This window comes from Toxoplasma gondii, chromosome IX (assembly GCF_000006565.2).
Source record: "Toxoplasma gondii ME49 chromosome IX, whole genome shotgun sequence".
NCBI lineage: Eukaryota > Apicomplexa > Conoidasida > Eucoccidiorida > Sarcocystidae > Toxoplasma > Toxoplasma gondii.
Window position 1 is genome coordinate 3,727,341 of NC_031477.1, and position 14,796 is coordinate 3,742,136.

Below are 14,796 nucleotides of genomic sequence, written 5' to 3' on the forward strand. Positions count from 1 at the left end.
CCGCCCCGTGAAAGCGCGAAAAACAGCCGCCGAAGCCTCGGGAGTCGCGCTGCATCCCCGCCTTGTGTTTTCGCCGCCATCCACACACAAACATCCTTTCTCCCGATCTGCTCTTTCCAGGGAATTCGACTTTTCCCGCCTCTCTCGAGACCGCGCTGCCGTTTTCTTCTGAGTCGAAGCCGCGCTCGCGCCTTTTTTCGCTCTCGCGCTCGGGTCTCTGATCCGTTGGACGGCGAGCTTTCTTTGGAAATCTGCTCTTCTTTTTGCACACAATGAAGCCGTCTTCTCTCTCCAGCTTCGCTCAGCGAGTGAGGAAAAGCGGAACACGACATGCTGGCCGCTGCTTCTCTCGGGGTCTGGTCGCTGTCTGTGGCTTCTCTCAACAGAAAACCGGCACAGATCTTCTCCCCAGCCTCTCTCTCTCACGTTCGGCCGCGACTTCTTCAGAGACGTCCAGTCCTCTTCTCTCCTCGACAGATACGCACCTGGGCGACGCTTCTCATCTCTTGCCACCGTCCAGTGCAGTTTCTTCCTTCTCTGCTCTGTCATCTGCTGTTGCTCTCTCTCAGACACCCTTCTCACGCGTCTCTCAGCCGCCTTTGCTCCCTCGCTGGGGTCTCCTGACCGCCTTCTCCTCTTCCTCCCTTCGCTACTCTTCTCTCCTCTCTTCTTCTTCTCCTTCTCCCTCCTCTCCGTCTCCTTCTCCTTCTCCCTCCTCTCAGTCTCCGTCTCCTGCTTCTTCTTCTTCTCCCTCCTCTTCTTCTCCTGCTTCTTCTTCTCCGTCTCCGTCTCCTTCTTCTTTTCCGCACTATTCGCGTAGGCACTTCAAGCGTCAGTCTCCGCGTCAGCTGCACCAGTTGGCGTCGAACCTCGCGGCTCGAGGCTGCACCGACGTCGTTCTCTGGAGTTCGATGATTCAGCGCGCAATCGAGGTCAACCGGTCGCCGGAGTCTGGTGCGGCCGACGTGAGTGTCGCGCCGTTTCGCTTCTTCGAGGCTCTCGGCTTCTTGGGCGCTGTCTCTTCGCTGGGTCTCACCGACCGCGAGCTCTTCCTCTCCTTCGTACCTTGCTTCCTTCGCTCGCTGTCGGCCTTGGAGCCGCGACATCTCGTTCAACTCTTGACCGTCTATGAAGCCGCGGGCGTGAGGCCCCGCGGCCTCTACGTCGCCGTCTTCAATCGAGTTCTCAAGCTTGCTCCATCCTTCTACTCTCACGAGTTCGCGGACTTCCTCTGCTGCCTTGCGCGCCTGAAAATCGCGAATCCCTCCTTCCTCTCAGCTTTCTCGCAGACACTCGTCTCACGACTTCCCGAAATCGCCTTCCCCGATGCATGCAGATGCGTCGGCGCACTCCGCAGTCTCGGCGTCGCCCAACAGTCTCTCTTCGACCTCTTCGACGAAAGACAAAAGAAGGAACTCGAACTCCTCCCCACACAACTCCTTCTCGAGGACTTCCAGAAGGTACACTGCTGAGACAACGCATCCTCACACAAAAGCTTTATATATATATATATATATATATATTTACATATATATATATATATATATATATTTACATATATATATATATATATTTACATATATATATGTATATATGTATATATGTATATATGTATATATATATATATATATATGTATATATATGTATATATATGTATATTATATGTATATGTATGGATCTGTGTATATGTGCGTGTGTGTGGATGTTCTTACATGTGCCAGTCTAGAAACCTTTCCGGTTACCTTTTTTTGCATAAATTTGCCAGGAGCCGTATGGAGGAGCCTATGTATACGTCTCTGTCCGGGTGTATCGGTACGACTATACACGTAATCGAGGGTATACAAATATATATATGTATATATATATATATATCTTTGTATTCCCTCGAGTGTATCCAGAAGTGTGCATCCGCATGCATTCATGGGCAAATGGATATCTGAGTGTATGCATGTCGACTTGAGGGCGAAACCAAACTGCTAGGCTGCATGCTGCACGGTTTTTCGGTCTTCGATTTCCAGGTTCTCAGCCTCGAGTTCAGCTGGCAGGCGTACGAAAACATGATTCAAGAAGAATTCATCAAGGTCAGAACCTCCGGAATGATCCGCATATATATATATATATATATATACATATATATATGTATACACGTATATATATTTATGTATATGCGTTCTTGTGTGCATGTGGACAGTGAGGGAGATTCCTACATCGTAGTTCAACGCCAGGCAGAAGGTCCAGGATGCATCACGGAAAAACAAGATAGAGACGAGACAGGAAACAGGCAAAACGCATGTATAAAAATACGTGGATAGAATTTATTTGCGTAGCGACTCATGCATATACGAATATATATATATATATATATATATATATATATATTTGTCTTTTTTGTGTGTCTTTCTATTGTATATTTATATATGTATATATACTTATTGCGTTTTGTGTATTTGCAGCGAACGGAAGCGATGATCGACGACAAAGACGTGGACGAACTCGCGGATCCTTTTGCGTGTCTGAATTTTATGAAGACGAGGAACCTTGTCTCTGATGTAAGTCATGTTTTGAATCTTCCTTTTTCTCTTTTGTGCATGCACACACCTGCTCTGCGCGTCGTTTTTGCTGTGCTTCCTTGTTCTTTCGTTCTCTTCGGCGTCTTCTCAGTCTGTGTTGTGTTCTCGCTGTAGCCTGCCAGTCTTTTCTCTCCTCCTGTTTCGCTCGCGCTTGAGTCAAGCGCGCTCATCTTTCCTCTGCTTTTTGCTTCAGAAATTTCTACTCGCCCTCAGCAAGTGGTGTAGAGCCGCCGTCAACCGTCCTGCAACTCGGTGAGGATTTGCCGCGCGTTTGCTTGCCCGTGGAAGTGACCGCTGGCCCACAAGGCGCGTTTCGTTCACGTTGGCCGCTCTACATGTACACGTACATGCACACGAACACACAGAGGTACATATTCGCGCATATATATATATATATATATACATTTATATCTGGACACAAATACGTGTATACACATATACATATCCACAAATGCATGCATATTTATAAATATATATATATATATATATGTGTATGTACACATATAGACATGCACGCATGCCTACACACACACCTACACACATATACCCTCACATACGCTTGCGTAGATAGACAGATCGATAGACAGAGAGATACATAGGGAGATATGGAGAGATAGAGAGATACATAGGGAGATATGGAGAGACAGAGAGATATACAGATAGATAGAGAGACAGAGAGATAGGTAGTTGTATGAAATGAACGTTGACGTGTGGAAATATGCGTCGAGTAGCTTGAAGATGCGTCAGCGAGAAAGGTCAAAAATGGCGCTTAATTCTGGAGTTTAAGTACACCCTGTGCTCGTGCAGATCGTACAAACGTCCCTTGGCGCATCAACTGGTCGAGCTTCACGATCTCATGAGGTGAGTCTCCAGTGTTCACCATGATGCGCCATGCTTTCTCACTGCATGCATTAAAGTCTATATAAATATACCTGTACATACATACGTACATACATACGTACATACATACGTACATAAGGGGGTGTATGTGTGTGTGTCGATGCGTATGCATGCTTGGGATTCTCTGGTTCTGAAAGCGGATGCTTGTGAAGCATCGAGAAGAGGAGAGGAAGGAGGTAAAAGAGAAACTGTCTGTTGAATCCTGTGGTGAACAGCAAAGAAGACTCTCCAGTTTGTTACAAGATGTGCATCGCCGGGCGCGAAGCAAGACAGGAAACAGCGGATTTTTGAAGGACTGCTTTTTCATGTTTGTGCCCTTTTTCCAGAGAAAGGAATCTGGAGCAGAACAAAGCTCTTGAGCAGGCCGTTCTTCGATTTGTTGCTGATGACGGTAGGAGTGTTTCTTCAGCATTTCTTGACATTTATTCGAAGAAAATACATCGCAACGCGTCTTTACTGGAATGAAGTTAACACAAAGAACGGCGACGTTTTCAGTCTACCAAACCGCCATTTCTCGCTGCCTGGAAAACGTTTCCTCTGAGCACCCTTTCTCTCAGAGAGTCAGTCTCTCTTCTCTTGTCACTCTTGGTCTGTCTTCCTCTCTTATCACTTCTCCCTCTCTGTTCCTCTTCTTTCTTTCTCTCTCTTCTCCTTCTCTTCTCCTTCTCTTCTCCTCCTCTCCCTCTCCTCTTCTTCTCTTTTTGTCTTCCCCCTCTCTGTTTCTAGCTTCCCCTTCCTCTGTCTGCTCTCTGTCTCGTCCAGGTCTTCTCCGCTTCGCCTTTCTCGTGTGTCTTTCCTTCGTCCTCGCGCCCGGTTTTCACTGCCCTTTTGCTCGCTGCTCTCTTCTGTCGCAGGAGGCTGCAAGCGCCGGCCGCGAGAGGTGAAGCCTCTGCTGTATCAGCGGAACCGACGCTACATTTCCTGTCCTGACTTGATCCCCGACGGCATCGAGCCTGCGCGTCCCTGCGCCGAGGCACTCCCGGACGTCTTCATGGAGCGCCAGGCGTCTCTCGTCCGCGCATGCACACCTGAGGACCTCGCGCGACAAGAACTCCCCTTCGCAGTCCAAGCTGAGACCGCCTACCGGCGCCTCCAGAGAAACAAAAGATTTCTGCGCTTCGTCCAGGAAGAGCAAAGTGAAGAGACCCAGCTAGGCGCGGTCTAACGAAACGCTTCAAAGGGGTTCTTCAAAAACGCCAACTGAACCTCACGAAGCCAAACCTTGAAAACGAACAACGAACTCCTTGTCTTCAGTCGAAGCAATATACATATATATATATATATACAGTTTGTATATGTGTGTGTGAGTGTATAAGCACTAACGTATGCAACTATGTGTGTAGGAGCCCTAATATATCCAAAGGTATATATATACTAATATATATATATATATATATATACTAATATATATATATATATACTAATTTTTATATGCATGTACACGTGTGGGAGGCTTTTATAAGAGTTTGAGTAGAGACGCATGCAGAGACGCATCGTTGGCACTGCGGCGCTGTGACTGTAAGCGTATGCTGTTTGAGAAACTACCTTGTCGACCTGCGGGTGCTTTCGAGTTTTCGAGGCTTGATAAATGGAGAGGAGGCTGACAATTTCACAGCCGGGGCGCGAGATCGCCTTCGGATTTCCAGCGTCTTATCTGGCGCATGCAGGCGCCTGTGAAGAAAGCGAGTCGTCAGCATTTCACACACAGACTCACACCTGCGCAGACGGCCTTTGCAGATGGAGGCAAGCATGTACCTGTTCACTCAAATACATATGCATATATATATATATATATATATATATATATATATACGTAGACATGTACAAAGTTATGTACATGTGTATGCATACATTGATGTATTTACATCAGAGAAAAGGTGGAGAGGAAGAGCGGAACCGTTTGTCGGCAGGGACGAGAGTCGATCCGGTGGCGGAGTGACTCGATTGAGAAAAGCCTGAAAGGACTTTTTCTTGCCAGAAAAAAAAACGAGTATCCAGAAAGACTGAAACGCGCACGGGGGAAGCCCGAGCGAAAGACACTGGCCAATATATACATATATATATATATATATATTTAGGTATATATATGTATATATATATATATATATTTATTTATGTAGGTCCTTATATGTCTTGGGAGGTTGCTCGTTTTGTAGGCGTTTTTTGAGTTCTTTGAGTCTGGCTTTCTCGGCGTTTAGCATCTCGAGGTTTTCGACTTGCAGAGCAGCGTTGTAGAGGCTGTCTCCGCAGACGGCTTCTCTGAGGCGTTCCATTTTTTCGACTTCTGCATGCAACAAGCGGTTGAGAGAGCAGCAGGTCGAGTGATACTTTTTGACGAACTCGAGATTCTCAGCGAAAGCCTGCCCCTCGGAAGCTCCTTCGGTTGCACTCTCGACCGCGCCCGCCTGTGAAGAAGAGCGACGAGTTGTCTCACTCCTCGTTTCCTTCGAAGGCAGAAGGTCGGTGCTCAGACCGCGTAGCTGCTTTTCCACTGTTTCCAAAATCACCGAGATATGCGCTCCCGTCGCATTCAAGAGGTGCATGGACCGGTCCGCATACCCGGGGGGCGGCGCACCCGACGCCGAGTTCGAAGGCGGAAGCATTTTTCAGAGAGAAGAAGGAGCATGCGAAGAGCAGGGACCAAGAGAGAAGAAAAGGAAGAGAAGGAAACGAACAGAGGAGAAGAAAGAAGAGAAGAGGACAGGGGGCAGGAAGAGAAGAACGGGGAAGAAAAGCCGCCCAAACACAACAGAGAAGAAAACAGAGGGAGAACTTCCAAGAAGAGACGAAAGAGAGAGGGCACAGGCCAAGACCAGCGCCGCGACGCAAAGGATCAGAGGGAGATCCCGCAACTCAGGGAGGCGTAGAGATTGTGTCGACTGAGAGGAGGAAGTGTGGACAATTCGACGAAGGAGAGAGTTGCTGTTGAAGACGAGAGAAGGAAACGCTTTGAAAAGAAGAGGTTTTTACGTTGCTGAACGAAAGTCGGTCCGCAACTGCAGACGGCGACGCGCGAAGAAGACACTGTGTTTGAAAAGAGACTGACTTAAACGTAGCGCGAAGAGCGAAAAAAGCATGGGAGGAAGAGAGCGAGGCAAAGACGAGAGGAAATCGAACTCGTCTGTTGGTACCTCGTTCTCTTTCTCCTCCTTTCTCTTCTTCTCGTTCTTTGTCTCCCTCTTTCTCCTCCTCCGTCTCCTCCTCCGCTCTGTCTCTCTTTCCTCTCTCGACACGAGGCTGCATGCGAAGTGACCTCCTTGAAAAGGAAGAAGTTTTTTTCGTTTTGCAAAGAACCACAAAGGTTCTGCATGTTCTTCTTCCAGGAAAAAGCGCTCTGCCCGGAAAAACCTTCTCCCCGACTCCTGGTGCATGCAGGCCGAAAAGGGCAGCGCGCATGCAACACTCGCGTCCGCCGCCGAGACACCTCACGAGAAAAGTACGAATTTCCTGCGAAAAACTTCAGATAAAAAGCGGGGACTCTAGAGTGGACAGAACTCCCTGGTCCTGGGAGTGAAACTTCAGAGTTTACGGCCCTGTATAAGCTTTTTTTCGGGGAGTCTAAACCGCGAGTGTGACAACGGGTGTGACTTTTGGACGTCTGTATTTCCTGGATTCTAGTTCCTTTTTTTCAACCGCATTTTGACACTGCACGCAGACCGGCAAGTGAAAGACCCAACCTAAAAATGATAGAAAGGCGCATAGGGATAAAAACATGCGTAAGGCGGTTTTGGGAGAGGCAGCAGCCACAGAAGCATTTGTCGGTGGAGGTGCCAGCGCATTCGTGGAACGGGTGAGAGGTTGAGACTCACCGCGAAGACGAAATTAACGAATTATTCAAACGAATTGGAACATATTAAAAAACTTGTAAATATATTTATGTGTACATATATATACAGATGAATGCATGTAGACTTTCCTTCGTGCATGGAGGTCCGTGGAGCTGTGGTTTGCTCGGCAAGAAAAAAGAGGACGACAGACATGCCTTCGTGTAAAAGACTGGATTCCTCAGAGTCTCTGAATCTTTTCAAATAGGGTATTCACCAAGTGAGTCTCTACAGTGAGCCAAAGCTGAGATAATGTTCCTTTTTACAGGATAACAATCTTCTGAGAAATTCACTGCTACAGGCTCCGCGGCTCGACCCACGGTGCAGGACAGAGGCCAAGGTTTCGCACAGCCTCTGAGGCAACGACTGAAGAAAACATCTTGTGACACTGAATCTGTACATCAGTATTCTAAGAAATGCAAATCACTGTGTACATACATACATACATATCTTTATATATATATATATATGAGTGTGTATATATGCATGTGTATAAGAAGAGACAGATGCATTTGCTCATCGCGATAGAACATGGTAAATTAATGAATGGATATATGTGGGTATATGGAAATGTAGGCATGCATGGAGGAGCCAGCTCGACAGAGATGAAAAAGAGGAGAGGTATCGTTAGATGCAGGAAGAAAGAGAGTTACAGAAATAGAGAGAGAGAAACCGGTGGAGGAAAGGATGCACGTGGAATGCTAGAGAAACGGGTGTAAATTTATGCAGCGGGAGCTCGAAAGGAACAAAGAGAGGTGGGCAAACATACAAGAGAGGCAGTTCGTGCGCTTGACAAAAGACTTTTTTCAAGCAGGGAAAAACGCATGAAGGGACTTTCTGTTTCTTTCGGCCTCTGATAAATTGGCTGCATGCATGCATTCGTTATTGAACTGTGCCGAGCACGGTTGTCTTTGTTCACATCGCTTCCTTGTCGCTGCATTGTCTCCGAAAGAAACATCTGGAAAACCGTGGCGGAGCGTCGTGTTCGCATCTCGTTGGCAAATGGAAAAAATCGTATTTCTGTCGGCAAGTGAAGACTGCCGACGGTCGCAGGAGAGAACACAGTCGTTGTCTACTCTAGGAACGCAGGCGGCAAAGGCTCCGCCTTCGCGCCCGGCGTCTTTGCTGAGACGCGCATGCAGACTCAGCTCTCGAATGAGAACGCCTTGCCCCCCTCTCCGTCACAGCTCTTCCCTTCCCTCTTTGCTTGCAGAAACAAATCGAAAACGAAGAGTAAGACGACGAAGAGGTCGTCTTGAACATCTGCCTGTTCAGGCAGTCCTCGACGCAACGAAAATGTCGCCACAGGAAACGCATGCGTTTGAAAATCCTTTCAAAAAAAACTGCAAAACTCCCTCACCAGGTCGGTGCATGCGCCCCGGCCCGAAGTATCCCTGTCCCTCGGATTTGAATCGCTGTTTTTTTCGTTGGAAAATCCAGACCCAAAACTGTGTTCCTCGACGCGGACGTATCTCCAGTTTGGAAAGAAAAAACGTCTTCGTCAAAGACAAAGACACGACGCTTTGAAACATCCAATCTCTCATTGGTTCTCCTTCGTTCGACTCGCCTTCCACGACAGCGCAACCATTCCCAACAGCCTCCCACTGCAAGCGCAGGCAGCGCATGCAGAAGGTCCAACAAAGCCATAGTCAATGTTTGTGTCTCCCAACACTCAACAAACGTAAACATATATATACATACACATATGCATGTGCAGATCCCTGCCTATGTAAAATTATATATCTAAATACATATATGTATGCATATATAGAGAGAGATATATCTAACCATATCTGTATGTATTATATATATATATATATATATATGCATTTATGTAGGGTATGCAGGCAAGCAAAATAATGGACACCCAGGACCTGCTATCTCCACAAAAACAAGCAACGTTGTTCTCAGATTTCGATTCAATTTCTCAAGCTGTATCGCTCTCTCTGTGCGAAGAGCGGCGACTTCACCCCTCATTTGAAAAGACAACTGTGTGAAAAGCAGTAATGGGTGCATGCATGTATATTTTCATAACGGCAGATGAGTCCAGATATACAGTCATCGTTTCTACACAACTCTACGCACACTACGCAGTAACACTCATAGATATATATATATATATATATTTATATTTATATGTCAATCGGTAGCGCAAGACCATGATGTCGCCTGATTTGATAAACAGACGTATGTAGACAGACAGATGAAGATGGATTCAGAATTGTGTATTTCCTTTATCGAAGATCGACGGGGTACAACTGTCGCGGTGTACGTACACCTCGCGACAGGGTGATCGGAGACCGCCAGTCTCCAGCACACGAGCGACTGCAGAGAGACTTTGAGAGATGAGGAAGGTTCTGTGAACTGTTTGGTCTTTGTCTGTGGCCTCACCTGATTCCGAGGACGAATAGCAGGCCGACGTACAGCCAGAACTTGTCATGTTGAAATCCGAAGGTATCGTTCAGGAACTGCAGTCGCACAGCAAAAGAGGGAAACGCGTTGGCGCGACAGCGGGTGTACGCCGAGGACGAGAACTCGCGCGACTCGCTGGTCGAGTCTCCACGACTGCAGAGGCCTCCTCAGACGTCGCTGTGCCTTGCTCAGATTCTGTACTCCAGTTCCGACTCGAGACCCCAGAAGACACAGAGTGGTTTGGAGACGCAAGTTGAATATCCTGCGTGACGCGGACATGGTTTTTGCGTCATGGGAGTCGGTTAACAGAAACTCTGAGCGCTTCGAATACTCAAATGATCACCTGCGCGTTCGTACTCGCAGGTTTTGCCTTTGTCCTGTCAGGAAGCGCAGGCGTCACTCTCGGCTGCGGTCCTGTCGTGCGAAACGTCTGTGCACTGCCTTGCGTCGTACTGGGCTACTTGGAAGCGATTACGTACGATGGTAGGATAAACAACTGGCATCTGAGGAGGCCTCTCTCGTTCCGGGTCCGCGGGATACGTCCCCCGCGGAGAGGGTCTCCGGCGCGCAGCTGGAGAGAGTGAGAGAAACATGGAGAGGTTTCATGCGTCCCCCACACTCGCAACCATTCGACACCCTAAACTCTAGACGCAACGCGAGATCTCTCTCCCCTCGCCAGCTCGAAATCCCTTCGCGGTGCGCGATACTCCCCAGATGCACAGACTGCATGCAGCCAAAGAGGCGATCACGCAGGCCGTGTTGGGAAACGAATTTCGAGAGGTCCTCGAGGAAAAAAACTGCAGCAGACCGTGCGACGATTTCGAAACTTTGATGAAGACTCTCCACTCAACATCTCCAGCAGCGACTGGCCTTTGTCTTTTTTTCCTCCTGTCTGTCTCTTCTCCCACGAATGATTTTTTAAATCGAATTTTGAGTCCTATTCTCGACGGAAAACGTTTGACGTTTTTGCATCCGAAATTAGAAATCAGGAAATGAGCCTACGGCTGTCTCCTGTACACCGAGCATTTCTCGCAGGAGATCTCTACTTTTTAGCGCGAACTCGGTCTCCAAAGCATGCGTTCTCCTAACGCATGACTGACGAACCGTAACCTTCAATCTGTGTTCGCTGCGGCCTTTGCAGAAGGCGCAAAGACAACCCCCGTCCCCAGCGGTTTCGGACGAGAAACTGTTTGGGCGTCTCAGCGCTCGCATGTGTGCACCCGGTCAGAGACACAGACCGAGATAGATCCATATCGATAGAGAAGTCGATCTCGATCGAGAGAGAGAGAGATCTCGAGCGCCGACTAGATCTAAACAGCTCTCCAGAGAGAGCTCGATGTACAGATGAATCGATAAAAGCATTTGGACCTCGAGAAATGGAAGAAGACAACTTACGTCAACGCCGGAGACGGTGGATCCTGAGGGCGACGAGATTTCTGTGTTCCAGAAAATAGTGACGGTGAAGCAAGGGAGCGCGTACTTGAATGGCGAGAGGTACTGCAAAGCAAGAGAGGCAAGGGGAGACGCATGCGCGAGGACGAAAAACACGGTGTCTGCAAGACAGAGAGAGAGAGCAGAGACGGAGGCACGAGCTGCCTCGAGTTCTCTGAAAAAAAATGTAAACAGCAGTCCAGAAGAAATGCGGCGCAGTCGTCTGGACGAGTGCACAATGGTGGAGAGGAGGCCGGGATATCGTTGTCCGTGCATCGACGAGAGGCGTCTCCTTGGAAGAACACCGGAGGTGGAGAAACGGAAGTCGCAAGACCCGAAGGACAGGGCAAAGGAAAGGAAAAGGAGAGGCAGAGAGAAAGAAAGACGAAACGACGCAAACAGGCAAGAGAGGAGAGAGATACAGAGACAACGACACAGAAAGAGAAACCAGAAAGAGGAAAGAGGAAGCGAAAAACAGAAGGAAGAGGAGAGAAGGAAAGGAAAACGAGAAGAAAACAAAGAGAAGAGAAACAAAGGAGACAAAGAAAGATGAGAGAGCGAAAGGAGACTTCTTTTCGATTTCCCTCTGTGTCTAAGATCTCCCCGACAGATTCCAGTGAGCATCATCGCCGCACTGTCAGAAACGCTGAGGGCGTTTCCTCGCTGCATGCAGCACAGCTCAGCCGTGCAGTGTGATTGTCACAGTTTAAGCCGACAGTGTCTCTGTCCAAGAAATCAGCGATCGAGAACTGGAGAACGCGAATCGCGTCGCCAAGCAGACCTTTTCATCAAAGTTCAGAATTCGCTGAAAATCTGAGAGCGACAAGAGCGGGTGCGAAGAAGAACGGAACTCACCACAATCCAGATCCAGAACTTCCCCAGTTCGTCCAACTTGACCATGAATCCAGAGAAGAGAGTGAGGATCATCTGCATGATCTGAAGAACAACTGTCGACGCAACTGGCTGGAGAAACGCACAGGCGGCAGAAGTGAGAAACAGAACGATCGAGAGAGCATCCCTTGACAACTCAGATGGAACGCCATGGATGACGCGATGAAGACCATTCGAAAGAAAACAAACCCGTCAACATGTATGCACTTGAACACACATGCAGACAGAGATGAATGCTAGAGAAGGAGACCCCCAAACAGATGTCGAGGGAGAGAAAGAGACTGACGCACGCAGAAATACAGAACGATATATATACACATACATGTATATGGACATACACATATATATATATATATAAATAAAGATAGATGAATAGACGCAAATAATGATATATGCATACATGGATAAACACCCTGAGCTCGATTCACATGCGGATACATGTTTTTTACGGACTGGCCGACGGGTCTGTTTGCACGAGGAAGAGCTGCGCCTGCGCATGTAGGCTGTCGCCAGAAGGATTCGCCTTCTCGGGAGAGGCGAAGCAGAGGTTTTGAGCTTTCTTGCTTTCTGCTCACATGTTTGATGAGCGCGACGACGACGTAGGTGTAGGAGAGGACAACCTGAATCAGGAGCAGCGTGATCGCGAGGGAAGCAAAGTACTTGCTCACAGAGTCTCCCCCGAGATCGGAGATCCAGTAGACGATTCTGAGTGAGGAGACGCAAGACACACGAAGGCGCGGCATGCACCTCTCACCCTGAAAGAGCACCGCATGCAATCTGCGCCTCCCAGTGTGAGCGAGCATGCAGACGGCCGCGCCCCAGAGACGCGCGGCCTGGCCAGCAGCAGAATCCTGCTCGTCAAATCCCCCCTTGGAGGCGCTTGTTCAACTGAATCGAGATGTTCGCAATGGCGAGAACCGGAAACGGCGACAGTCGAGGCGCTCAAAGGCACACCGCGCTGTCCAGAAACAAGTGTGGTATTTTTGAAAAGGAACTTCGCGTCCCGGAGAGCGTCTCCACGGACAACAGAGGCTCTGCGTCAATGGCATCTAGTTCCTGATGTAGCAGCGTCCAAGACAGACTCTTGTGTGCTAAGGATCGGTCTCCAAGGCGCTGTCAATTCGCTTCGTGAGGGCGTCCTGCGTTTAGCGGCTCGGCTACAGACCTGTCCGCGGAGACACCCCACACTCGCACAGGTGCGAACAAAAAAGGTCGCTTTCGTTCACGTGGAAAACCTACAAATGATAGATGAACGGAAAAAACATCCAGAGGAGCGAGTCTGCGGTGATGCGGCCGATGAAGTAGAGAGGCATTCGTGTCACTCCTGCAGAAGAAACGCATCGCCGTCGCAGAGCTCACATCTCCGCTTGAAACAGCGAATGGACTTCCCTTGACTCTGCGCGCAAAGTGGATCTGCAGCGCAGGCGTTGCCTCTGCACCAAGAAAAAGGACTTCGACGAGGAAGGACATTCAGAGTCGACCGTCCGCTTTCAGGGAAGAAACGTTTTCAGCGGCCACCCTGCTCCGCTCTCCAAAAGGACAGGGCCTTTGTCCTTCTACTACACAAGTTCAAGGATATCGCTCCAGCGCATGCAGGCGCGCACTGTCGTATACGCACTGGATTTCGCCTCTCCTCAGTGTCTCTCTTGAGAGAGAAAGACAGGGAAAGATGGGCACACCAAACAGGACGGAAAATAAATCGGCGAAGAGGGAGAAACAACTAACTGCTTATCCACAGCTACATACAAACACAGAGAGAGACAGAGACAAACACAGAGACACAAACAGAGACAAACACAGAGACAGACAGAGGCATGGAGACACAGTTATGGACGCGTACATCGATGCAAGGACAAATGGATCGGTATCGATGTATACAAGATGTCTTGTCGACGCGTGTCTCTACCGCGAATGCCGCGGAGAAAAGAAAAATCCACTTTGGCAAGGAGAGACGAAGGACACTGCGATTTGCGATGCACCCGCGTGGACAGACGGAGCGTCGAATTGGATGGTGAGCTCCTCGACACAGCAAGGTCACAAGTCCGCATCGATTGACCTAGAAGGTCCAACCGAGCACTCCTTTGCGAAGAGAACTCGTATGGTTGGTTGAACGGCGAAGGAACACAGCGAAAAAAGGAATGTCCATCCAGAAGCACCGTGACTCGACTTCACACTCCAACGTGCATGCTCACGAGCCATTTCGCTGCGGTCTTTCGCCTCATGAGTTCGTTATTCTCGACAGACTTCTTCGCCAGCTTACCGGACTCGTATTCCCGCTGGATGACAGCGCGTTCCTTGTTGAAGGCCATGGAAGCGCCGAAGAGACAAGCCATCGACTGAGACACCGCAGGCAGAGAAGACAAGGAAAACGCCCTCGTCACACACACACCCACAGCTGCGAGGCGCTCTCCTTTCGTCGCTCTTCTCTCCCGGTGGCGACAAAGAGCTCAAGCGGAAGATCCCAAGTACTCACTTGACTTGAGCCTCTTTTTTCATACAAGACTTGGATAGTGTATATGAACATGCCTGTACTTGTGCTCATACACAAAAATCCAGATATACATCTACATACGTGTACGAACAGACATATACATATATATATATATATATACATATAAATACATATATATATATATATATATACATATATATATGTATATATGTATATATGTGTACATACGTCTACACAGATATATATATATATATATATATGCATATAAACATGTATGCATATAAACGTGTGTAAATTAACTTTGATCCAGGAAGTG

The 14,796-nt window shown here is 48.4% G+C and overlaps 3 protein-coding genes across 3 annotated transcripts in view; 1 reads left to right on the plus strand and 2 right to left on the minus strand.

Moving 5' to 3' along the window:
- Nucleotides 1-60: 60 nt before the first annotated feature.
- Nucleotides 61-4,687, plus strand: TGME49_290460 (hypothetical protein). Its single transcript, XM_018782109.1, has 7 exons — nucleotides 61-1,460; nucleotides 2,019-2,081; nucleotides 2,454-2,549; nucleotides 2,764-2,822; nucleotides 3,378-3,431; nucleotides 3,797-3,861; nucleotides 4,325-4,687. Exons 1-7 carry the CDS (start codon nucleotides 273-275, stop codon nucleotides 4,633-4,635), a joined length of 1,836 nt encoding a protein of 611 aa, XP_018636433.1. The 5' UTR covers nucleotides 61-272; the 3' UTR covers nucleotides 4,636-4,687.
- Nucleotides 4,688-4,946: 259 nt separating this feature from the next.
- Nucleotides 4,947-6,745, minus strand: TGME49_290570 (hypothetical protein). Its single transcript, XM_018782110.1, has one exon. It carries the CDS (start codon nucleotides 6,071-6,073, stop codon nucleotides 5,579-5,581), a length of 495 nt encoding a protein of 164 aa, XP_018636434.1. The 5' UTR covers nucleotides 6,074-6,745; the 3' UTR covers nucleotides 4,947-5,578.
- Nucleotides 6,746-8,052: 1,307 nt separating this feature from the next.
- ABCG89 (ATP-binding cassette G family transporter ABCG89) overlaps nucleotides 8,053-14,796 on the minus strand; it is a 15,554-nt gene continuing 8,810 nt past the window's right edge. The window contains exons 11-17 of the mRNA XM_002368411.2: nucleotides 14,289-14,364; nucleotides 13,268-13,352; nucleotides 12,604-12,733; nucleotides 11,993-12,100; nucleotides 11,102-11,203; nucleotides 9,686-9,762; nucleotides 8,053-8,898 (exon numbers count right to left, since the gene is read on the minus strand). Coding sequence (XP_002368452.2) covers nucleotides 8,835-8,898; nucleotides 9,686-9,762; nucleotides 11,102-11,203; nucleotides 11,993-12,100; nucleotides 12,604-12,733; nucleotides 13,268-13,352; nucleotides 14,289-14,364 — 642 coding nt within the window. The 3' untranslated portion in view covers nucleotides 8,053-8,834. The remainder of the gene's footprint in view (nucleotides 8,899-9,685; nucleotides 9,763-11,101; nucleotides 11,204-11,992; nucleotides 12,101-12,603; nucleotides 12,734-13,267; nucleotides 13,353-14,288; nucleotides 14,365-14,796) is intronic.

Coding starts and splice junctions, on each gene's coding strand:
- TGME49_290460 (XM_018782109.1), top strand. CDS start 273: ATGAAGCCGTCTTCTCTCTCCAGCTTCGCTCAGCGAGTGAGGAAAAGC. Junction 1,461..2,018: donor TTCTCGAGGACTTCCAGAAG/GTACACTGCTGA, acceptor TTCGATTTCCAG/GTTCTCAGCCTCGAGTTCAG. Junction 2,550..2,763: donor CGAGGAACCTTGTCTCTGAT/GTAAGTCATGTT, acceptor TTTTTGCTTCAG/AAATTTCTACTCGCCCTCAG.
- TGME49_290570 (XM_018782110.1), bottom strand. CDS start 6,073: ATGCTTCCGCCTTCGAACTCGGCGTCGGGTGCGCCGCCCCCCGGGTAT.